Source organism: Biomphalaria glabrata, chromosome 18 (assembly GCF_947242115.1).
Source record: "Biomphalaria glabrata chromosome 18, xgBioGlab47.1, whole genome shotgun sequence".
In the NCBI taxonomy this organism is placed as follows: Eukaryota; Metazoa; Mollusca; class Gastropoda; family Planorbidae; genus Biomphalaria; species Biomphalaria glabrata.
Genome location: NC_074728.1, coordinates 9048280 through 9074463, shown reverse-complemented (window position 1 = coordinate 9074463; position 26184 = coordinate 9048280). Strand labels below are relative to the sequence as shown.

The 26184-nt window shown below is 36.1% G+C and overlaps 1 protein-coding gene across 1 annotated transcript in view; it reads right to left on the bottom strand.

Moving 5' to 3' along the window:
• Positions 1–854: 854 nt before the first annotated feature.
• LOC106069248 (sodium-coupled monocarboxylate transporter 1-like) overlaps positions 855–26184 on the bottom strand; it is a 37998-nt gene continuing 12668 nt past the window's right edge. The window contains exons 7-20 of the mRNA XM_056017463.1: positions 25783–25850; positions 22184–22264; positions 21424–21497; positions 20242–20382; positions 19175–19310; positions 18864–18949; positions 16297–16412; positions 14549–14619; positions 10293–10379; positions 8969–9195; positions 5322–5422; positions 4613–4737; positions 3082–3193; positions 855–2124 (exon numbers count right to left, since the gene is read on the bottom strand). Coding sequence (XP_055873438.1) covers positions 1895–2124; positions 3082–3193; positions 4613–4737; positions 5322–5422; positions 8969–9195; positions 10293–10379; positions 14549–14619; positions 16297–16412; positions 18864–18949; positions 19175–19310; positions 20242–20382; positions 21424–21497; positions 22184–22264; positions 25783–25850 — 1655 coding nt within the window. The 3' untranslated portion in view covers positions 855–1894. The remainder of the gene's footprint in view (positions 2125–3081; positions 3194–4612; positions 4738–5321; positions 5423–8968; positions 9196–10292; positions 10380–14548; positions 14620–16296; positions 16413–18863; positions 18950–19174; positions 19311–20241; positions 20383–21423; positions 21498–22183; positions 22265–25782; positions 25851–26184) is intronic.

Sequence of the window (26184 nt, the reverse complement as noted above, 5' to 3'; positions counted from 1 at the left end):
GTTGACCACATTCTCTTTGAATGTCGCGTCCTGCATGACGGAAGAACGAGACAAGGATTTGAACGAGAGAGATCTGGTCCATGTGTGGCAATTGGGGACAAGGTGACCTTAAAACTCACTGCCCACTTCCTTTCACATGCTCTAAGGGAGTAATCTCAGCATGGTTCGTTACCAATGGGGCTTCTGATTCGAACAGCATAAACAATAAGATGAATAAAGAAATGCGATCTTTAAAAACTGAAAAATTTAAAAATTAATGTACTCGAAGCAGTACAATTTACATTGTCATGCATTCTATCTGACTTCTAAGTGCATTTATGTACACTGTACAAGTAAATAGGTTTTTGTTTTTAAGTTGAGTTACCTAATGTCGATAAAGAGGAAAATAAAGTTTTTTTTTTTTATAAAATAAATCACAAACATACACATACAGTTATTTAGAGTTACAGTTTCAAAATTTTTTTTTTTTAAATCAGTTCTCATATTCTAGGCATTAAACTAAACATACGACCACTAAGTACGAGACTCACTCATTAAAGGGCATACAACCTACAGAATACTTGTGTGCATTGTTTTTAAAGAGTTATCTTTCATACCACTCAATTGGTACAGTAAACGTTAGATTTTACAGACGTTTATAAATAAAACTGTACACAGGAGCAGATGCTGCTACAAAAAGCAAACATCGGTTTTATATTTACATTTATTTAATTACAGTCCAACCAGATTTAAAGTAAACAATGGGAATTAATTTTTTTCTCGAAAAAAAATCCAAAAACTACACCACGGAAAAGTTTCACATTTTCGCGACTTTTTATTGAAACTAAATAAATAAATAACAAACTGCCACAAGCACTACTCAAAAATCAAATGTATTATGTACAATACAATTAAATAGCCCCGTAAATGTATGCAAATATGTACATTTATATCTGAGCTCAAAGTTAAAACAGTGCTCAAATGTATTCACAATTATCACATACCTAGTAGATCCTTGCAAGGCACTGAGTGAAACAAATATTAATTAATTCTAAATAAATGTAAGTCAACACTAAATGTTATATAAAAATAAATGAGTTGGTTTCAGATTTCGGCTATGTGAGTCGTAATGATAAGTACACTCCAAAAAAAAAAAAAGAAATAAACGAATAAATATTTTACAATTATATTAAATATTTAAAGTATATAAACAAAATCATATACATCATTCCTATTTTTTTCTTAATTTTTGATGGTTAGGAATAACATTTTTTGTTATAAAAGATATCAAAAACAAACACATACAGTTATTTAGAGTTACAGCCTTAGAAAAGCATTTTTTAAAAAATCAGTTCTCATATTCTAAGCAAAAAACCAAACATATGACCACTAAGTACGAGAGGCACTAATTTTACCATTTTGGACTCTATTTATTCTTCCTTTCTGGATTTCATCAGGGACTATACAACATCAAAAATTAGGATAAAAATGAGATGCCAAAACCAAAATGTTGAATTAGGAACTGTGGCAGAGAACAAACCAGCAGCCTATTGAAGTACATATCCTCCAGGCCATACCCTCCGCAACCCTGTTTCCAGCAATAAAATATAATCTCTAACCTGGAAAACCCAAGACAAGTGGACAGCCCAGAAATAAATGGATGTCCATACTGCAGAATACAACATCTCTTGATCTAAGGAACCTAAGAAACATTGTCAAAGAATATATATATATATATATATATATATATATATATATATATATATATATATATATATATATAAATATATGTATGTCTTGCCTGAGTATTGAACCGATATTGTTTAAATCCATGACAGACTGTAGGTAACAACAGCTGATGAATTAGTAGCGGTAGCTGGTCCAAAATGTCATTCAATGTATTTTATTTAAAGCTTTAAAGCCTTTCGTTGATGACATCACTATCAGAAGGTTCTCTAAGAGGAGCTGCTCGCATTCTTGGTGTTGGGATAACTGGGGCTGTTCTCTCCGTTTCGTAATGAACGAATTGTGTTTCCTGTTCTTGAGATCGCACTGATGATTTCAGGTCATTCGAATCGAAATTTAGTTCCTCGTCCTTCGCCTTAAGCTCTATCTGGCCATTTAGTAATTTGTCAACAACTGGCACTGTCAAATAAAGAATAATAAATCCAGCAATTATAACATGGTAAAAAAAAGTAAAGTTCCTCCTTTCAGACCTTGTGAAATATTGACAGATTATGTAAAGATCATCTATGGCCAACGGTTAACGAGGGTGCCATGTGGCCAGCCAACAACCAACTATTGTTTGGTACCCATTAGAGCTTGGTGGATTCAGAGGCGCCCAAAGGTACCGAAATTAAAAATCCCAGTCTTCACCAGGATTTGAACCTGGGACTCCAGTTCAGAAGCCAAGCGCTTTACCGCTCAACCACACCGCCTCCTAGAATGTATCCTATAAGGTAAAGGAATGCATGCTAACAAGACATTCAAAATATTTAATCAACATTAATGCATGTAAGCAATTCCTAGTCGCTCTGAAGCAATTTAATTAAGCAAAATTATGCATTCAAATATCTAATTCAATTGTAGCTAAACAGCGAACTCAATCTTACTTTAACTATGTTGACCTTGGTCACTTAGTTAGTTAAATATATACGAAAAAAATGAATTATCTCTGCTTTAAATATAATATAATATAATATAATATAATATAATATAATATAATATAATATAATAAAATATAATATAATATAATATAATATAATATGCAATGGTGTATTTTCTAAAAGTGGTTAGCTGTGGAAATGGGGGTTTAAAGATCGAATCCTTAAGGTGGTGATAATTTTAACTGAAGATTTAGGAACGCAGTGAATACTTGAGATCAAAATAGGACAAATGAAAGTTAGCTTATCGTTGTCCTGGCTAACACATATCCTCGTCAACCAATGAGCCCAGAAGTAAGTGACGTCTTCTAACCTCTCTACGGATCATTCGCCCATGAATGGAAATTGCACTGAATATTTTCGATGCATATAAATTGCATATATACATATATAATATAGATCTAGAGATTTTATTTAGACATCTTCAACTCAGACTTACCTACTGTACCATTGTCAGGAATAAAAGCATTATTGACCACTCCGTCACTGATAGCCTTGATCTTTGGATCTTCAACAATTATTTCTTTGTCTTTCTCTTCACATCTTATTTCCTAGAATAAGCAGAAATCAAAATGGCGGTTGATACATCTTTCAATGGCGATTGCGGGCTTCATAGGCTTCCTTGGCTAGTGCGGGGCCCTCAGTATGGGTCATTTCAGGGACTCTAATATTTGTATGATGGACTGACGAACAGTGATGGTGACATAATATTCTCTTTTTCGCGCCCCCCCCCATCCCCCACTGTCACAAGACGCTAGCAGTGTGCTGGCGCCTGCTTGAACTGGTCGTAGTCTAGGGTGATTCAGGAGGCCCGACTGTTGACGCTGGAACTTTGGTGGCTTTAGCCTTGTCGCGATTTTGGTGTTATAACTAACATATATATAACTGAGATATGCAACTCAACACCGGAATGTAGTTAGAGACTATAACTCTAAACTGTAACTTTATTTTAAACACAACACATAAACTTCTAAATGAAACGTTATATACAGGTACATCAACTACTAAAACTAAACTCAGATCTCTAATGACTATGTCTCTAATCATGAAGTCATTCTGCTATAGTTTTCTCGTACCAGATTAGGAAACGAGCAGGAGCGGGAAATACAACCGTCCGCTCTACCAGACCCACGCCAACTAACTCTCACTTTTTTAGAGCAAAAAGAACCCTCCCACGTGGACTACACCGCAACACAGTGGTTACGTCCCCTTGCATCATCAGTGACGCATCCTCAGTGGTTACGTCTACATGCATCATCAGTATCTGACCAGTGATGACCACTGCCCCTTTCCCCAGATTTCCCAGATCACCCCGCCCTCGTGGTAGCCTAGGTACTCTGGTCCCGTGACAACAAAATAAACATTAAAGCACAAAAAAAAAAATACTTATTTCCCCCTTTCAATAATAAACAAATCTAATTAAAATATATTAAAACATAAATAATGACATTAGATCTAAAATATAAATAACAGAAATCAACTTAAAACTTTACACATAACTAAGGCCATGGTAGTGGACTGCGGTTGTTCTGCTACACACACACAAACGGTTGTGGGCTCACACCACCCCTTTCTAAAACACTCTGCCTGGTGCGGTTCTCTATATGCGCTGTATAATTAAAAAAAATCTCAATATATGTTTTTATAAAGCTCAACAGACAATCGCTCCAGAAAGATTGTTAGGGCCATCATCCCAACCTACGTCTACGTCCTGCGTGTCCGGTCCGTAACGCGATGTTATCCGGTACCTCAAAATTTCTTACAATACATAAAGAAGCGGTAAAGGTATTTTTGGACCCTGTTGTTGTTTTTTTTTTTACAAATAATGCTACACTTAGCATGCGTGTTAGAAATTTATGTCGCCTGACTGAAAATGGTTTGGGCCCCACTGGTGTCAAGTTCAACATTGTGTGCTTTCTGTTATTTGCCGGATACTATTATGGAAGGCGGGGGCGGTGCCAACTACGAACCTCTGGTTGCTTGAAATCTCTCTTGCAGTTCAGCCAATGTTGCCAGCTTCTCGGACAGCAGCAGCACAGCCTGCTGACCAGTGGGATTTGGTATTTGGTAGGCACATCTGAGAGGCTGTTAGGACCTTTAAGAAATAGTTCACATTAAATATCCGTCGCATTAAACAGTAGTTAAATACGTTTCCATACACAATTAGCAAGGATTTAACTACTCCAACGGTTCTCAGCAATATAGATCTGCGACCTCTTAAATTCCACCTGTAAAATGCTTTTTCGTTTAGTTACCACGTTAGAATAGACCATCGGTTTAAAACCCGTGGGTCGCTGGCCCACTGAATTATATAAGCTTCTAAATCAAAGTTTATATTTTTAATGTACATTTAAAAATAACTCAAATAGACCTACAAATAAACACAGAAGAGGCTAGTTTTTAATTTACAATAGAGAGTGTTATTATGTTTTTAAGGATGTCATCTTTGATAACTTGAGGTCTTAAAAATGTGTAATTACTGATAAAACCCAATAAATCTACACTTTTACTTATATGCACAAATTAATACCTTCACAGTGTATGAAAGAAAATCTAAATTCGTTTTCTAGCAATCATTTCAACCCTCGCTGGTTTGTTCGTTTAATGTTTATGGAAACAAAAGATTAATTATAATAAACATATACAGTTATAATAATACTGACGGTTAAAGCAACGTACCTGTAATAAGACTGACCAGTAGGCCTACCACCACCGCAGTAATTACACCCAAGGGCGTAAACCATTGATAAGAGATGGCGTAGAAGCCATCTAATCCCGTTCTGGAAAAAACAAAAAACAATTGAAAGTATTATTATTATTTAGCGTTCATTAAAAACAGTCATAGTCCAAGTACCAGGTGAAAGGGAGAAATACCAAAGCGAAGATTTGACCAGTATTTAATATCGTAACGGCTTGTCCTGACCGCTAGTCTTTAAAAACAAAAAAAATACCTCTGGGCGAACCCGACCAGCCTGACACAATATGTCCTGTATTTACAATGCATTTTTACAAAGCTTCTATTAACTCTGTCTGTCTGTCTGTCTGGTAAAAAAGTTTGTACAAGTTTTTATTCTCACACACTCAATCTCGGAACAAAGATTATTATTATTGCTATTTTTACTATTATTATAACTGTATCTCTATGTATCTCTTCATTTTTTCTTTAACTGTTTCTATAACTGTAGCTCTAACTGTATCTCTGTTGCTATAACTGTTTTTATAACTGTCTCTATAGCCAGTGGCGTAGCAAGGTACCCGTGGGCCCGGGTTCAAGAATATCTTGGTGGGCCCCCCCCCTTCCCCTAATAAGATGAATGTAAAGTGAGACCAAACAATTGAATATTTTATATGTATCGGTAAATTTACTGAAAGACATTCCAATGCAAGTAGAGCATCTTTTTTTTTAAATCAGTAAAAATGTCATTACGTATGATTCAATTAGGACTCAGACAAGTATTAGTGTCTTAAAAGTCAATGTTTGTTTAATGTCTTAGGGTTCTTTTCATGAAGCGATTCCCAAAGACCATTATACTATCCACTCATATTGAAAGCACTATCCTAGCTTAGCCTTGCAATTTATTTAAGGATAAATTATTCATTATTTGGAGCAATTGTATAGCCAATTCTTCACAACTATGAAAACCTAGAAATGACTTTGTCATTGCTGTTTTCTTAGGTATTCCTACATCGAAGATCACAAAAATTATGTTAATTAATTTGATCAACTTTTGATATGTGATCTCACTAATGAAAAATGGCGCCGGTTGGCTCTCTAATTGTACCGTAATTTTTGTTAGAACTACATTGCCGAACGGTCTGTTATCTCTGAGGCTTTGTTGTCCAGTCCAATTTCAATATTCACAGCTATTTTAGAGGTTTTTGTTTAAATATAATGGTGTTAACTTTCTTTAAAAACTATGAACCAAATAAATACTAAGCATTGGCCAGGGAATGGCATTACTCCATGATCAGTTTAGACATCTATCTTCTATATATGTGTTATAAACCTGCTGGCCAATTCTGTTTCGCCATTCATTGTAATAACACACGCACGATTGTTATGTAACATACTTTGATCTTTCTTTTGCTTGCTTAATATTTAATGTTATATTTGGTTTGTTTAGATTTTATTTTCTCCTTTTTTTTAAATTCTGTTGTTAACATTTTTTAACACAATACAGCCAAACATTATGATGACGACGACTTCGATTTTATAATATCTACTTTGTTAGATCCAATACAGAAGTTTTTAAATCAGATTTGATTTTTTTAATCCATCCCATCCCAGTGGCGCTACAGCCCATGGAGGGCTCTGGCCTGCTTTAACACATCCTTCCATTCAGATCTCTCCTGGGCCTTTCGTCTCCACGCCCTAACCCCAAGCTGCTTCAGATCTGCTTCCACGTCATCTATCCATCGCATTCGGGGTCTGCCTTTGAGTCGCCTGCCTTTTGGTTTTTGCCTGTATACGATTTTCGCCCCTCTGTTGTCTGACATTCTTTCAAGGTGACCTGCCCAACGTAGTCTGTTCTTTTTTATTTCGTTCACTATTGGTGGGTCTTCATATAATTGATATAACTCATGGTTAGTGCGTGTCCTCCACCCTGTTTCATCCTGTATGGCACCATAGATTTTCCTAAGGATTTTTCTTTCCCAAGTGTTAAGTAAATTTTCAGATGTCTTTGTCAGTGTCCAGATCTCACTTCCATACATTGCTGCTGGTCTTATTATAGTTTTGTATATTATTTTCTTGGTTTTACTTGAAATCATTTTGCTCTTAAGTAGATGGTGGGTGCTATAAAATGCCCTGTTGCCTGCTGCTATTCTTTCCTTTATTTCTGTTAGTAGGTCATTTTTTAAATTAATAGTACTTCCTAGATATTTGAAAGTTTGGACGTTTTCAAATTCGTGGTCTTTGATTTTGATATTTTGTCCCTCTGTTTGATTGTCTCTTGTCATTGTGATGTACTTGGTTTTACTGTCATTGACCTCAAGTCCTGCTGGTCGAGATGCTTCTTCTAGTTGTATGAAGGCTCTAGCGATGTCAGAGGTTTCTTTACCCAATAAGGCAATGTCATCGGCATAAGCAAGGTATTGTAGAGGTTGGCTGTATATCGTCCCTGTTGGTTGTGGACCCATGTTTTCTCTCCTGAAGTAGTTAGTAATAGTTCCCCTTGTGTTTATGTGTATATTTCTTATAACTCTCTCCAGTGTTAAGTTGAAAAGCATGCAGGAAAGTGCGTCTCCTTGTCTATTATTTAATAACAAAGACATACTACATAACTATCAAAACCATCAGAGACAGAAAAATGGTTCAAGAATAGGCATATCAACAACTAAAGGATAACCAACCACAATTAAAAGTTAATACCTTTTCTCTATTGATTACATAGAGCTAGAAAGACTATTGGAAGCCATGACAACATCAATTTTCTAATTTTCTAATTTTAAATACAAAAATATAAAGAAACAAATAAAGGTTTGCAAAAATTGAATAATTAGCAGATGAAATATTAATTATTAATTCGTGACCAACAGGGCTATCCCTATAGAAACACCTCTTTCTTTATTTTTCTGTATAACGCATTACTATTTTCTAAACCAAACTCCCCCCCCCCTCCCCTCTAATTAATTCGAATACTATCAATGGTTCATGAACATACAGAGAAAAAAAAAGTAGGGTACGAACTGGCAACAATGGAACTCATTCACCAATCCTAAACTAACAACATTTAGCCACGTGATTCTCTATCTCTTCTATACAAAATACGATCTAATTTTTAATACACAAAGGCTATCAAGTGACTTTTTTTTCGTTGTTTTATCAATATTATCACGTGACTAAATGTTGTTTGTTTACGATTGGTGAATGAGGTCCATTGTCGTTTCAATCATACAATTAAGGCTCGCCACCATTACAGTACACCAAATGGAAAGCAGTTCCTTACATTCAAGCAATCCAAGCCGCTGGTACATACACTCTAGCTTAAACCACGGGTCAAAGTTTTAAAACTCAAATAAAGTTCGTGCAACATTGTGGATATTTTGAGGGAGCTCTTCAGATTCTATTCTATACTTGGTTTACAAAAGGGCATTTTTCTTCTATAGTGTCATCCCTATGTTCTCACGAGGGCCCCAACTGGTCAAAAGTCATGGGCCCAACTGCGATAAACCCTTTTGCTACGCATTAGGCTGTGGGCCCCTAATGGTTGTGGGGCCGGGTTCATTGAACCCCTTCGCGCCATGGATGCTACGCCAATGTCTATAGCTGTATCTCTATGTCTATGCTGAATGTCATATTAGGATGCAGATAAGTAACAGACTACCTTTGAGTGTTTGGAATGAACTGGGTAGACACATACGATGCTGTAGTTAAAGTCGTATTTGCCAAATACGACATTGTTGAAGTCGTGTAGTTACTGTTGTGGTTGAAAAAAACTGGGCAAGTCCCTTTAGGAAAAGGCTTCTTGGGCAAGTGTATTCCGTTGACGTAGGACCCGATAGCGAGCCAGAAGCTAAGTCCAAGTCCGGCGAAGGCGCCAGTTATAACTCCCTGAAATATATGTATCGAGGTAATCTTAACTCTTAACTGACTAATATACGTAGTCAAAGGTTAATTGTGGCCAGGTAAGTGATAGAAATTTTAGTTGACTGAATATGCCTAGTTGGAACTCTGGACTAAAGAGGAATTTATTATAAGAGTTGAGGCCTTGCAGCTGTTGTCCTAAACAGTGGTATAGCTAGAAAGTGGGGTGGGGGGGAGGGGATTCCAAATTTAAAAATTCTTTACATGCCCCCACTTGAGGAGCCCCCAAATGAGTGTGCGAAATTAGTTTCTTCATTAAATATTACGTCATTGGTCTCAAATCATGATGTCAAATATCAAAATGCAGGGGCCTCTAAAAAGGTCAAGCCCCCGGGCCCAATAATCTCTAACTACATCACTGGTCGTAAGTCAGATTGCGAGTTTACTGTAAGATTTAAATTCGGGTCTATAGATCTCCATTTTATTTTTAGTCGTACAGTATATCAGCTTTTGAGAAACTGAAATGGTTAGAATGAGAGGTTGTGATGTCGTGGCCCAAGGGTCGAGGCCAATCGTTACAGAAGGCCTGAACACTGACCTGCAACGTCACAACCTGTGGGTTATTTAGACCAATAGCTCGTTGTCACACCACAGGTCTGTATGACCTGAATGATAACGTAATACTTCAGCTATCAATTGTCTGGATCCTGTCGGCAAGCTGTGTCTGTACTTGACTGGGGTTTTCAAGTAGCCAGTGGTCACACAGCCATCCCATAGCAATGCTATCAACACAAGGTTTGCAACAGATGTAATGAGTGCCCACAATAATGTGATACAGTTGGACTCCCTTTCGAGAGTTTCTATAGAAGCCTGTGTTGGATGTGGCAAAATTTGTAGGTCGCAGCTAGGTCTGCTCTGACGAGGACCCGAACCCAGAACTGGCCACACGCCTAGCAGCAACCAGTTTACCCCACTAACATTAGAATTGACCTTTCAGATCCCCTAAAAATACATTTCAAGTTAGTAGAATTATGTTTTAAAAAATTAGCTTTCCGAAATCAAAAGATGTATAAAAAAAATTATCATAATTCTATAAAAAAAAATAAAAGCCTACATGCACTTACGTAGCTGTTTGCCCATGGAAAGAAAGCCCCCAAGATGAACATCCCGGTCAATGGGCCTGAAGCTGAACCTATCAAACTTGCTGCAGCCTGTGAAAATAATGTTCATATTATGATGTTTTACTGACAAGACATCAACAAGTGACTTCTAGTTTCGTTCTAAAGGAACATCTTCACATTCTCAAAAGCATTTGTAACTATGACTATAATAATAGAAATCATAAAGGAAAACTAAGTATAACATGGATGCCAGTGGCGTAACTAAGGGGGGGGGATGGGGGGGGAGAATTTTAAAATCCCCCCGGGCCCCCACCTAGGGGGGGGCCCCAAATGGGTGTCCGAAATTTATTGTAAATACATAAATTAATATATTTGATTGACAAATAGTGTCAACGGGTGTCTTTTTTTTTTTTCAACATTTATGGATTAAATTTATCACAAAGACTAAACCTAGATCTAGGTCTATCAGTACGTTGACTTTGTTGACATTAAAAAAAAAATTTTCCCACAGAGATCAAAGTTTTTTTTAAAGTTTGTTTTACATTTTAAACTTTGTTGCCACGAATAAAACTGCATGATATACAGCGAATTCCAGGTATCTTGTTACCTTTACTTATAATAGATCTAAATGTCGAGTATTTTATGGCTACACTAATTAACCTGGAATCATAATTTACAGAATCGAGTATAACAGATCCAAAAGTTATCCTTAATAATGCTAAAATAGTCCATTATTCAGGTTTGGCGTCTATAATTTCAGAATTAAACTTCACACTCGAGTTATTGCCCTTCTATTCATCGTTCCTCAATCCAATGGAAGCTCTATTTTTATTTCCATCTAATCCTTTTGCTTTCGCACAAAACATAAACAACAAACAATGATGTAATATCATATAATATTAGCACATCATTCCTTTTGAAGTTATTATCACACCCTTCCTTTTAAAGTTCTTAAAAATGATATCTACTAGCAGGGCTGCCCTAGCATTTGCGGGGCCCTATGCGAAACGGATCGCGCGGGGCCTAGTCTGGGTAGGGATGAGCATAATGTCAAAATTATTTTTTTTTAATTAGAAAATAGGCCTACTTTCGTCTTTGCAATGAAAACTCGCAATGCCACTTTTTATTTATAGGCACCCCAAAATTTCAATTTCGTCTATTCTTCAGGAGATTTGAATAAATTCAAAAAAAAAGTTCAGGACTTTATCGTATATTTTGCCTTTCATAAGATTTCCTGGAGGCCCTGGAAAATTAGGAGGTCACGAAAACCCTGTTATTTTATATACATTATAATGGTTTAATTTAATAATGTACACTTAGAATTAGCGCGGGGCCTATGAAAGCGCGGGGCCCACTGCCACCGCATAGGCTGCAGTGGCCTAAGGCCGGCCCTGTCTACTAGGAACTTTAACTATTCGTCCACTTCTGGTTGTCTTGACTGGCACAACAAGTTCTCTAGATGTTGGTCTATAACTGTCCGTTTCGTTTGTTCCAACAGTTTGCAATTCGTTGTCTCCATCGGTATCATAGTACTCACAGATGTCTTCATCGAAACTCTTATTCAAAAAGCTTTGATTTCTTCTGTATGTTTTTCCGTTTGTCTTTATGATGTAAGATCTGCGTGCTGAATGTTTTTTTTATGACAACTGCTTTCTGCCATGTTTGACCTAGACGAACTCTCCGACAGAATAATCTTTAGGTAGTCTTGCTTTTGCATTGAATTTCCCTTTGCTTTTCATCTGTCGTTCGTTGAGTAATGTCTCTGCATTTTCAGCTACCGATGGTTTCAATAGTTTGGGATCAGTTGGAATGATTCCCTTAGTCTTCTACTCGTTAGCAGTTGTGATGGTGAATACGGCAGTCCACTTATCGGAGTATTTCTATACTCGAGCATAACGAGATATGGATCTTTCCCAATTTTGTATTTTCTGAATCCTTTTTCTTGCGCACAAAACATAAACAACCAACAATTACGTAATACCATATAATATTAGCACAAAATCTTCTTCATGCAGTGGAAAATTAAGAATTTTTTGCTTATCTTGAATTCTGGTCAAAGCTCTTGCGCCCAATTAATATAGTTCAGAAGAAACTACAAAAGTCTGGACTGCATATACGGGAAGCTGCTAAAGAAAAAATTAGTACCCTTTCATGCTTTCTGCAAAATGATGAGAAACTGACAAAAAAACAATCCATCGAAATAGCAAAAGAAGGTAGTGAATACTATGGATTCCCAGTAATCAAAACAACCAGAAGAAAGAAAAGACTTGATGGGAAGTTGAGTTCTAATGTAGGACTGTCAATAGAACTGCAATTCAAACGTGTTGCGACAGAAGTGCTGGACAGATTTCATATGGAGATGAAGAGCAGATTTCAGAGGTTGGAAAGAAAATGGATACCTTTGGGTTTCTTCTTGAACCAAGACACCTGTTAGATGAAGACCCGCTTATGACAAACTGTGCTACTTTTCCTGTTTGTATGATGAAATAAATGGCAAATCGCTTTTTCAATGATGTCATTGATGCACGAGCACTTTTCATCAACAAACAGTAATACAATCACCAATAGACATATTGAGGAAACAGGCTTCATATGGTAATTACGTGTGCTCAAACTTTGCAACCTCCTCCGAATACCGCTAACTCAGGCCACTTCCATTACGTTATGTGAGAGATCATTCTCAAAGCTCAAGTTCATCAAAAGCTATCTCAGGAGCACAATGACACAAGAAAGGCTTATCATGGCTTTAATGTCAGTGAAGTCACAAATACTAGAAAGTATCGATGTAGTTGATGTTATAGATGTCTTTGCTGCACAGAATGCACGACGTGAAGCGATATCAATTTAGATTTGTCACTTGTGCATTATTTAACTAATAAATAAAGGTATTATTCATTAAAAGAGTCTTGATTACTTTTTGTTAAGTTTACTGATATACTGAACCAATTGGATTTGGGACGCATATATTTTTGCGTACATTATCCCATGTCATATGTCGAATGTCAAAATGTAAGGGGCCCCCAAAGAGGTCAATCCCCCCGGGCCCCCAAATCCCTAGTTACGCCCCTGATGGATGATATTGTATCCACCATCACTGTCGATACTAGAAGAAATGACAATCATAAAGCAAGGCCAAAGAAAGTGCTGGTCAGCCTTGACTTCTAAGGCCTAGAGTTACAGACAGTACAAATTACATTATCCAGTAATTTTTTTCCTATGCCATTAAAGATTGATATAGTTGCCTGAATAAGCCAGAATAAAACGACTTGTGAGAGTTTAAGTCTATAATTAACTTTAACGACTAGATTTAGACATGGATAGCATAAGACTAATTATCCTTTTGAAGGAATGACTGCGATTTATGGCAGGTGGGCAGTGGCGTAGCTAGGGAGGAAGAGGAGGGCACCCAAATGAATATTTTTTACATTAAAAATTAAACATAACGGAAAATGCAGGGGCCCCCCAAAGAGGTCAAGCCCCCTGGGCCCCCAAACGATGGAAAATTCTAAGCTTCGCCCCTGCAGGTGGGTTACCCCCTTTTGCAGACTTTGCAATCTGGGAGAAGATGATGTGGAGGTCACCTGCTTCTGTGGCCCACGGTTTATATTTATACAATCAACTTCCGATGACAGAATTACCCATCACACCTGAACTTCGCTTCCCTCTCCGGCACCAAGTTACAACCTGGGTTCTATAAAGCATCCTAAAATCACTTATTCACACAATATAAGGGCATAATATATGCAATTTACAATTTTGTTTCATTTCGTATACTTCACTCTGACAGTAACGTTAAAGGATTCTCGATGTATAATAGAAATATAAGATGTATAATTGAAATATAAGATGTATAATAGAAATATAAGATTGTATAATAGAAATATAAGATTGTATAATAGAAATATAAGATGTGTAATAGAAATATAAGATGTGTAATAGAAATATAAGATTCATAATAGAAATATAAGATGTATAATAGAAATATTAGATGTATAATAGAAATATACGATGTATAAAGAAATATAAGATGTGTAATAGAAATATAAGATGTGTAATAGAAATATAAGATGTATAATAGAAATATAAGATGTATAATAGAAATATAAGATTCTATTGGCTAAAAGGAATGTAAGTTTCACTCGTTCCATTCCTTCTCACGGCCACTGGCTCTTCCAAAATGTGTTAGCCATGTTCCTGAAACATTTCAAAGCTAATGAGCACATCGTTGCCCCAGAACACACACGTGAATGGTTACTAACCTGCAACACGTGCCCCTCCAGTAACTGTGCCACGAAGCTGACACCAATGGCCAGACACCCATAGATACAAACTAAACAAAGTAAAGAAAGAAACACATAGACACAGCAGTAATTAGCAGAAGGTAATTAATATAAAAATAACGCGACATTGTGCGACGGTTTTGTAGGTGACATTCAGTGCTAAGAGAAACTTTTAATATATATATATATTTAATTATAGTTATTTATAGTATATTAGGCCTATATATATATATATATATATATACATATATATTATATGTATGTATATATATATATGTATATATATATAGTATAATGTGAACACTAAGACGTGACACTCTAAACACGTGATTAAATGATCTCCTCAAGATAGGTCATTGGAAACCATAGACGTATATTTAAATTTATTCACGATCATTATCATTGTATACACGAGTCACAATGTGGTGTAATATGGCTACGTGGTCACGTGACGCATGACAACGTGGTAATGTGATGAATTAAAATTCGACAACGTGACAATGGTGGCTGCAAAATTTTTTCAAGCTCTCTTGGCAAGAAGTCATCCGATTTGGTGGTCTAAAGAGCCAGGCCTAATGTTTTGTTTTTTTCAATAAGTAAAACAATAAACATGTTTTAGTTTATAGATATTTCTAATTATATAAATAAATAAATAAAAACAAACATGTATATTTATATACGTATACTTTTTTTTTATTTATCTACAACGTGAAATATTGCGTTAATAAAGACTCAGTAGGGATATAATCCTAGAAATCTATAGATGTTTTTTTTTGTTAAATCTGTTTCTATTTCAATTACAATAAAACACAAGATAAATGAATTAAAGAAATTGGAAGGCGCCAAGACTGTACAACATGGTTTTGCAGACATTATCAAGAAAGTGTATATAGTGAAATGGGGGTGCGGTGGCTGAGTGGTTAAGCATCAGGCTTCAGAACCTAAGCTCCTGGGTTCAATTCTTAGTGAATGTCTTGTTTTTTTGTCCACCAAACTCTAATGGGTACCTGACTTTAGTTGTGGAAAGTAAAGGCGGTTGGTCGTTGTGCTGGCCACATGACACCCTGCTCGTTAAATGCTTACTAGATCGCAAGGTGTGAAAGGAGAAATTTAATTTATATTGTTAATGATCATTTTTTTATGTAATCATTTTCTTTTACTAAATGTCCAAGAACGTACACAGATCTATGTGCATATCTAGCCTTGTTTATAAATCCCACATAAATTATAAACATTTTAACAATTATAATTCATTACAAGGTCTTCGGGACTCGCAAAGACCTTTCTTCAGGGAACAGTGACAGGAAAAAGAAGAAGAGACAAACAGAGAAAGCGATTGGTAAATAATATAAAAGACGGGCCTGCTATTGAAAGAGGTTCTAACTAAGCCAAAAGACAAAGAGGAATGGAGAAAGACGGTGGACAAATCCTGCATTGTGCCCCAACGGTCAAACAGACTAAGAGATAGGTAAAGGTAAAATTCATTACCATACATAAACTCCATATGATCAAATAAAAAAGCTTTTATGGGATGTATAACCCAAAACTTCATCAGATAACCCACTAGAAGTGATGATCAGGGCATTTTAAAACGGCTTAATTAAACAAGACATAACAATAATCAGCACATAGTTCAGAAATAAATACTTCTGTTATAGAAAAAAGAAATTCCCTTATTGTTATTACATTGCAGAGGGACAGGTAAATAATAGCATCACTGACCTCACCTGTAATTTTGGTGACAATGGTTTTCTGGTATTCTGTCAAAGATTTGTCAAACCTGGGTTTTAAGATGTCCTCCCAAGTGATGGCTCCCAGAGCATTTAACGAGGAAGAGACAGAGCTGGGAGGAAAGAGAATTTGTAACAGTAGGTCAATAGGAGTATCTTAAGAGGAGAAAGTAATAAAATGAAAGAAGAGAAAGAAAGAAAGAGGGGAAAAGTAAAGAGATAAAGAAAGAAAAAGAGAGATAGAGAAGCAGGGAGGGGGAGTAGAAATCGAGAAAATGTGCGTGTGGAGACAGAAAGAGAGAGAAAGAGCGGAGGAGGAGAAAGATAAAAGATAAATGAGGTTGAGAGAAAAATACAGAGAGAAAGAGAGAGAGAGACAGAGAGAGAGACAGAGAGAGAGAGACAGAGAGAGAGAGACAGAGAGAGAGACAGTGAGACAGAGAGACAGAGAGAGAGAGACATAGAGAGAGAGAGAGAGAGAGAGAGAGACAGAGAGAGAGACAGAGAGAGAGACAGTGAGACAGAGAGACAGAGAGAGAGAGACATAGAGAGAGAGAGAGAGAGAGAGAGAGAGAGAGAGGGAGAGAGACAGAGAGACAGAGAGAGAGACAGAGAGAGAGAGACAGATAGAGACAGAGAGACACAGAGAGAGACTGAGAGAGAGACAGAGAGAGAGACAGACAGAGAGAGACAGAGAGAGAGACAGAGAGAGAGACAGAGAGAGAGAGAGACAGAGAGAGAGACAGAGAGAGAGAGAGACAGAGAGAGTGACAGAGACCGAGACAGAGAGAGAGAGAATGCGAGAGAGACACAGAGAAAGCGAGAAAGAAAGAAAGGAAGAAAGAAAGAGAGAGCGAGAGAGACAAAGAGAGAGCGAGACAGAGAGAGGCAGAGAGAAAGAAAGAAAGTAAGAAAGAGAAAGACAGAGAGAGACAGAGACAGAGAGAGAGCAAGAGAGACAGATAGGCAGATACAGAGAGAGAAAAAGAGACAGAGAGAGACAGAGGGAGACAGAGAGAGAGAAAGCTAGAGAGAGAGAAAGCCAGAGAGAGAGAGAGAGACAGAGAGAATAGAGTGAAATAATGGAAAGAGACAAAGAAAGAGAAAGAAAGAGAAGAAAAAAGAAAGAGGCAAAGAAAGTACGTAAGAAAGGAAGAAAGAAAGAAAGAAAAAAAGAGAGAGATAACCACAAAGAATGAGAATGAAATGAGATGATAGAGAGAAACAAAGGTTGGGAAGAAGAGTTAGAGAGATAAAAACAAAAAGAGTGACTCGGTTGAATTTCTTTCTTCATATGTCAATCAATAAATGTGACTTAAAATAAGTCCTAGTAACTCCTAGTCACTCCATTAACTCCTCTCGGTCACATACAACATTTAAACGAAAGCTATACTTGTGTAGAAACTACTCATATTTCTAAATCTCAGCATCCTATTTAAAAACAAAATAATTCCATGCCTAGAAACTATCACAGTGTGTTTGTGAATAAATGATCGATCCTCATTGCCTTGCGGACTTGAGTCGCACATATCCAACTGCTACGTATGATCTCAACAACCCGTATAATCAACTTAAATACAGGGACGGACTGGCTATATGGGCATTTGGGCAAATGCCCGGTGGGCTGGTACAAAAATGGGCCGGTAGGGTCACCTAAAGGGCCTTATGAATGAGACTATAGAAAGTGTTAAATTAAATTGTTAAATGTTTTATACTATTCTCTTGTAAAAGGACCCTCTGAGCTTCGTGTTTTGTTTTTTTTTTAAATCTTTTACAGACTCCATAGTTTGATTAATACTAATTTAATCTAACACATTTTCCCGAAATAATGTAATAACCTATATCCGTTGGCAGAGCTACTAGTAGGCTGCATCCTTTTAGGGTCTACACACTTGGCGATTAAAAAGCAACCTAAGGCCTATATATTTCTTACTTATGAAGATTCATTGTATGCATGCGTTCAGTTATCCATATATTAGGACATCATTAGGTAGACCTAGAATTGGATGCCCCTCGTATGATATAAGCCTACAATTTGTGGGCCGGATTGTATAGAAATGCCCGGGCCGATCTTAACACCCAGTCCGCCCCTGCTTAAATACAATATTAATTTATTAATTTTGTTTATGTATAGGAGGCTCGGTGGCTGAGGGGGTAAAGCGCTTGGCTTTTAAACCTGGGTCGAATCCTGGTGAAGACAGGGATTTTTAATTTCGGTATCTACGGGCGCCTCTAAGTCCACCCAGCTCTAATGGGTACCTGACATTAGTTGAGGAAAAGTAAAGGAGGTTGATCGTTGTGCTAGCGACATGACACCCTCGTTAACCGTAGGCCACAGAAACAGATAACCTTTACATCTTCTGCCTTATAGATTACAAGGTCTGAAAGGGGAACTTTACTTTACTTGATTACTAATTTTGTATATAGGCTACGTCTGCTGTACCGAGCTAATTAAGCGTCTTTTGAAGTTCAGATTTGATTTGATTTCTAATGTTTATATCAGAATGTGTATATTAAAATATTTGAAGATTCTGTTTAAAAATTGTGACTAATTTGGTTTTTACCTCAAAGCTCCAGAAAATAAGCAGGCTATAAATAGACCGGGAATTCCCGGATACCCTAAAGTCTCCATCACAAAGTAAGGAACCAGCTGGAGAAATATTTGAACCACAGTCAATTATTAAACATGGTCAATAAGTAAACACAGCAAAAAAAATGAAGTACAGTAAATATTTCACCAAATTAAATATTTAAGCATGTTAAATCAAAGTAATTGAACACAGTAAATAATTAAGCACCAATATTTGATTGCTGTCAATGAAAACAACAGAAAATCTCAGTGAAAACATAAACTGTCCCAGTGTATTTATTTTACCTGGTTTGCGTTGTCCACCAGCTTCTGGCCTAGGGGGTCACACTGTTGTGCAGCATAGTAGGCGAACAGTACCAGGCCAGCAATGCAGGTCAGTGTCACCAGGACAAACACGCCAATCATGTTCAGTAAAATTGAGCTTAAGAATATATTTTATTTAAAAAATCATGGTTAATTTAGATGGAGAGAAGAATGAATGACTTTAATCAGTAGTTATAGTCATTAGTCATACGTTCAGAACCAGTCAGCAGCAATAAAGTCAGCAGCCATAAAGTCAGTACCTATACAGTTATCAGCCATTAGGTCAGTAGCAATTCAGTCTGCAGCCATACAGTTAGTAGCCATAAAGTCAGTAATTATACAGTCAGTAACCTTCTAGTTAGTAGCCATTAAGTCAGTAGCCAGTAATTATACAGTCAGTAACCTTCTAGTTAGTAGCCATTAAGTCAGTAGCCATACAGCCAGTAACCTTAAAGTTTGTAGCCATATAGTCACCAGCCATAGTCAATATCCATAAAGTAGGTAACTCTACAGTTAATAGCCATACAATTAATAGCTATAAAGTCAGTCGCCGAAAAGAAAGTTGCTCTACATTTAATAGCCACACAGTAACTCACTGTGTTACCATAGACTCAGTGTCCATAAAGTCAGTCGCCATACAGTCAGTAGTAATACAGTCAGGTGCAATAAAGTTAGTAGCCATAAAGTCATCAGACTTTCAGACAGCAGCCAATAGTCATACAGTAAGTAGCAATAAAGTCAGTAGCATTAAAACAGTAGCCTTACAGTCATCAGCCATATAGTCAGCAGCCATACAGTCATAATGTCAGCAATACAGTCAGCAACTTTTAAAGTTTTCTTTTACACTGCTAAAAATTACACAAGAATTATTGTATTCTTTGTAAAAGGCATCTCTAGTCAATATTCTCTTATACTATATGCTCCGATCATTTATACAAGGCAAGCTAGGCATGAGATTTCTCATAACGTAAGCTCTTATGAGTACAAGTATGTAATTATGTATCGTGTTGTTAAATTATTTAAAAAAAAAAACAACTGACTGTACTTACATCCGAGCATTGTTTAATGTGGGTAGACTAGAATATCTCTGTACACTGGCCTGACTTATGCCATAAGTTCCGAACCAGGCGAGGGCTGACCCGATGACCATGTTCCAAAATGTATGCCTGACTCGTGGATCAGTATCAAAACTGCAACAGAGTAGAAGACATTCAGCGGGCTCACTTTATGGTTAATGTAAGAGAGTACAAGTCTAGAGTCTTGAGCACAAGCACCAGGGTGTATGTTTTCCTGACCTTAGCGCTGGGACTCTGGTGGTAAAACAAAAAGACAAACGAACAAGGTAAACAAATAGATCTTCCCTCTTGGCTGGGTGCAGCAAAACGTGCATTCCTGTGGTGTGTAGGAAACGGTCGTTTACAACATTTCATTTACAACATCTGCAGAATGGAGGGCCACCTCATCTCTAAATGACTTCTGCATGGCCAATTAAGGGAAGGAAAGCGCTCAAAAGGTGGGGGAAAAAACGCTTTAGGGACACCCTCAAAGCTTCTCTGAAAGCCTTCAGCATTTACACAGCCACCTGTTTAAAACATCATGGCGTCGAGCTGTGAAAACTGGCGCACAAATTGCTGAGACAAAGAGAACAGCGCGGCAGATTAAAAAAAAAAAATAGCAAGGTCAATGACACTAGAGCTCCAGCTGGAATAATCTGCACAGTGTGCAGCCAAACATTCTGGTCTCACCAGCCAGATGAGGAGGCAAAAAACTCTAGTGCAAAGCTCTCGGCCCCTCTGGATGACAAAAGTGGTCATCATCTAGCCACGATGGACGAACAATATACGCGGAAGTTGTTTTCCTGCTGGGTGCCTTTCCAATGTTCGAGGTAGGAGGTTGTAAGAATAAACACAAAATGGCAATGAGAATGGTCAATTAAGGAATGTTTCCCAAAAACAAAAGTAGACCTTGAAAAAAAAAGTCGTCTAAAGGGTAGCTGACTTTAGTTGGGGAAAGTAAAGGCGGTTGGTTGTTGTGCTGTCCACATGACACCCTCGTTAACCTTGGGCCAAAGAAACAGATGACCTTAACATCATCTGCCCTATAGATCCCAGGATCTGAAAGGGGGGAGCTTTACTTTACTGAAAACTCCATAAAAAATAATTGTATTTCTCCTCGGTGTACAATATGTAAAAGAATAATTAAAAAACGAAAAAAAAGAAAAGAAACCTTACTTGAAAAATTTGATTCTCTCCCATTTGTTATTGATGTCCCAAACATTTGACAGACTTCCAACCTTTAACGTTCCCTAGGAATATATTTCATAATCTTAGTGAACGTTTACTAATGTAACAGTAGGTATAAAAATACTATCTTTAATATACATGGGAACCTTTTATGTTATATTATATTATATTGTTATGACTCTACAATGCACGCTGTCATAAGGTGTGAGACTGCGCACCATGAGACACAGGACCGAGACAGGAAATAAGAGAGGAAGTCAAGATGGCCGATGATTAGAGATGAAAACAAAGCTTGTGATGTGATTAGTGTAATTCTAGATCTAGTTTCCTATTTGGTTATTAAACATTCTATTTTGTTATTTTATAATCCTTTCGTTGAGGTTATTTGGCTAAGTTATATTATATTATATTATATTATATTATATTATATTATATTATATTATATTATATTATATTATATTATATTATATTATATTATATTATATTATATTATATTATATTATATTATATTATATTATATTATATTATATTATATTATATTATATTATATTATATTATATTATATTATATTATATTATATTATATTATATAGATTTAATGATTCTAGAATGACAAGTTACGTAAAACTTTATGGCTGAACGTTAGCAGCTCAAGCCTTTTTATATATATATACCTATTGCTAGCCCTATCAGATCAAGCCATCTAAACCTGCAAATACTACATTACTAACTAGACGAATTCGATGTACCTGAATGACTATTGACAAAATTCCAGCCAACATTATAAACGATTGAAAGACATCGGTCCATATCACAGCCTTCATGCCTCCCTGGAATAAGATAAGACTGGAATAAGATAAGACTGGAATAAGATAAGACTGAAATAAGATAAGACTGAAATAAGATAAGACTGGAATAAGATAAGACTGGAATAAGATAAGACTGGAATAAGATAAGACTGGAATAAGATAAGACTGGGCAGCTTTACATACAGACTAATGACCATTGTACACTTTTTTAAAAACAATACACTCAGGCAATAGGATTGCTCAGAGTTTAAGGGATAAAAGAAGCGGCTTGTAAGGTTCAGTCTGCAGGAAACAATACTAATAATAAGTACTTTATCTCATTTCTTTAATAACAAAAAAAAAGGTAGATATGATTTTTTTTACCTCGATGTAGGACTGAGTTCGTACATTTTAATTTTGAATTATACTCTTAAGGGATAAAAAGGGTTTTAAAGTGTTCTCATAGTTGTTCATCTATGCATCCTTCTTTAATTCCTTACCTGTCACCTTTTCTGTATCATTCACTTATCTATCGCATTCTCTACATCATTTTCTACGCAGCCATTATCTATCGCATTCTCTACATCATTTTCTACGCAGCCATTATCTATCGCATTCTCTACATCTTTATCTACCCAGCCATTATCTATCGCATTCTCTACATCATTATCTACCCAGCCATTATCTATCGCATTCTCTATATCATTATCTACCCAGCCATTATCTATCGTCTTCTCTACGGCATTATCTACGCAGCCATTATCTATCGTCTTCTCTACATCTTTATCTACCCAGTCATTATCTATCGCATTCTCTACATCATTATCTACCCAGCCATTATCTATCGTCTTCTCTACGTCATTATCTACCCAGCCATTATCTATCGTCTTCTCTACATCTTTATCTACCCAGCCATTATCTATCGCATTCTCTACATCATTATCTACCCAGCCATTATCTATCGTCTTCTCTACGTCATTATCTACCCAGCCATTATCTATCGCATTCTCTACATAATTATCTACCCAGCCATTATCTATCGCCTTCTCTACATCATTATCTACCCAGTCATTATCTATCGCATTCTCTATATCATTATCTACCCAGCCATTATCTATCGTCTTCTCTACATCTTTATCTACCCAGCCATTATCTATCGCATTCTCTACATCATTATCTACCCAGCCATTATCTATCGCATTCTCTATATCATTATCTACCCAGCCATTATCTATCGTCTCCTCTACGTCATTATCTACCCAGCCATTATCTATCGTCTTCTCTACATCTTTATCTACCCAGCCATTATCTATCGCATTCTCTACATCATTATCTACCCAGCCATTATCTATCGTCTTCTCTACGTCATTATCTACCCAGCCATTATCTATCGCATTCTCTACATGATTATCTACCCAGCCATTATCTATCGCCTTCTCTACATCATTATCTTTTGGTAGATCTGCATCGCTGGATTTTTCGTTTTTGACCAAGCCTAGGAGTTGTTCGTGATGTGTGATCGAATTAATAGTGTATTACTTTGTTGAATTATAAAAATGAAGATTAAAGATGTTTTTTTTTTTACAATTACTTTTATTTAAACAATATGAATATAAAGAACTCTATCGCCATAAAAACAACAAACAAGAAAAAGATTATATATGTATTATGCACGCCAGATCTCTGGACTGCATATTGTCGCTAGTACGTGACAAAGTACCTCAAAATATCAACAACAATAATTACAACAGTAACAAGTGCGCCATTAATCCTTCAGTCTGTATAAAAATGGGAATCAAGTTATATTTACACTTTCGTGACTCACTAGGTAATGTTCTCCTGTTAAAGAAATATTGTTTTATTCCTAAATTTAAAAACAAGATAAACATGTTAAAACTATTTTCTTTCTAAAAAAAGCTTATGTTAAGTGTAACTGCATCAATTCGTTTGGATCGGTGATGCAATTATATGCATATTCGACCAGGACACAAAAAATCTGTGCGATTACAAATATTTCTAACAATTGTTTTTATTAAGCTTTTAGCTTTCTCAAAGAGCTATGATCCTATCATTTGGAAGAAGGGTGTATCATGGTGAATGTTTATATGATCGATTTTTTAAATGCCTGAAAAAAAAAAGGTTCACTCAGGGCTTGAGTCCTCAATGGGGACTAATTCAGCTTATACTACCACATCTGTCAAGTACGTTTTTTTTGCCTTGTTCAAGATACAAAACAAAACGAAAATTACCAATTGCTAATTAACGAATTGGTTCAATTTTTAGCGCCCCCCGAAAGTGGATAAGACGCTATTACTTTTGTGTGGCCTGTCTGTCCGTCTGTCCGTCCGTCCCATTTAGATCCCAGAAACTAGAAAAAAAACTAGAAACGAGAAAATGAAAATCGGACATCGTGATATTTTAGATCATTCAAAGTCCTGATGCAACGGCTACTTTTTTCTTTTCCAAAAGTGAACCATCTAATTTTTATAAAATTATATATGCAAGCAGAGTTTTTAAAAAATTACACCACTTTTCAATGAAAAACTTCAGGAGAGGTAACTCTTTTTAAAAGGTCATGGACTACTTCATTAATATATCTTTCTTCATTCATAGATTCGTGCATTAGTACAAAACATTTGCATGTAAGGTCACAATGGTAAAAGTGTCAATGGATCATTATAAAATATATTTTCCATTTATTAACTAACTCATTGAATAGAATACTGATTCAAATGTAAATTTTAAAAAAGAATTTTGATACGAACTTCGTTTTAGTTATAAGTTTAAAAAATAACGAACTACTTTTCAACACGTAATTGTGACATATTGTCGTTAAAGGGGCCTACAATTGACAGTCTACTTAAAACTAAATAGAGCCCAGATCAACATATGTATATAATAAGAGTTCTAGACTAGATATAGTAGATTCTATATCAAGATTCTATATCTAGACTTAGATCTATTTCAAAATCTAGGCTTAGACTTAGATCTTGAATCTAGATTTAGATATAAAACTAGGCCTAGATCTAGCTAGATCTATGTCTTGTTTGTATGACAAATGACAATGGAGATATCAACTTTTATTTGAGAGGGGAATGTCTCGTTGTTATCTGTAAACCATTGTACCTGAAAGTGGGTCAAGAATTTTTTTTTCGTGTTGCCAATTTATTTAATTTTGTAAGAAGAATAAATCTTTTTTAGTTTCTCTTTATTACAATGTAACATGTTATTAATTATGAATGCATGGATAAGGTTAATAATTATTGTTTTAAAAAATATAAGTATACGCTAAATGAATATATGGAGATGCTGTGGCTGATGAACACTTGGAACTGTTCGAATCCTGGTGTAGACTCTTGATGGATCATTTCGGGGGCCGATTTTGAGTTTGTGTTTTACACAAACTGTATCCTTGTTTTTTTTTTATTTATTATTGTTTTGTCAGGCAAAAAAAAAATAATTGTGCCAAATTTCAGCTTAATCCGAGAAGTGTGGGAGAAATGACGTGTACAAACTTTTTACCATACAGAGTGAGGTAAGATTTATAAAAATAGACTTACTATTGTTGTATAAAGTGTACCCACAGCACCAGTCACTAAAATAGTTGCCCAGACTGGTATCTCTGTCACTAAGAAAAAAATAAATTATTATTTCTTAACGTATTTGATGGTAAACACTTAAGTTAAACATGCGTATACCTTAATGTAAATAGAATGTTTTTCTACTAAAATTTCTGACAAGAATGTAATTAAACTTATCTTAGTGCAGATAAAATTATGTGTTTGTGGGTACGTGTATGTGTGTGTGTGTGGGGTAATAGATTGAGAGAGAGAGAGAGAGAGAGAGTGAGAGAAATTGAGAATTAAGTGTAATGTTTAAGAAAAGAAGATATGAAAGAGAAGGAGAGAGTGTGTATGGTGTCAGTGAGAGAGAGAAAGAGATTGAAAAAGAGAGAGCTAAGA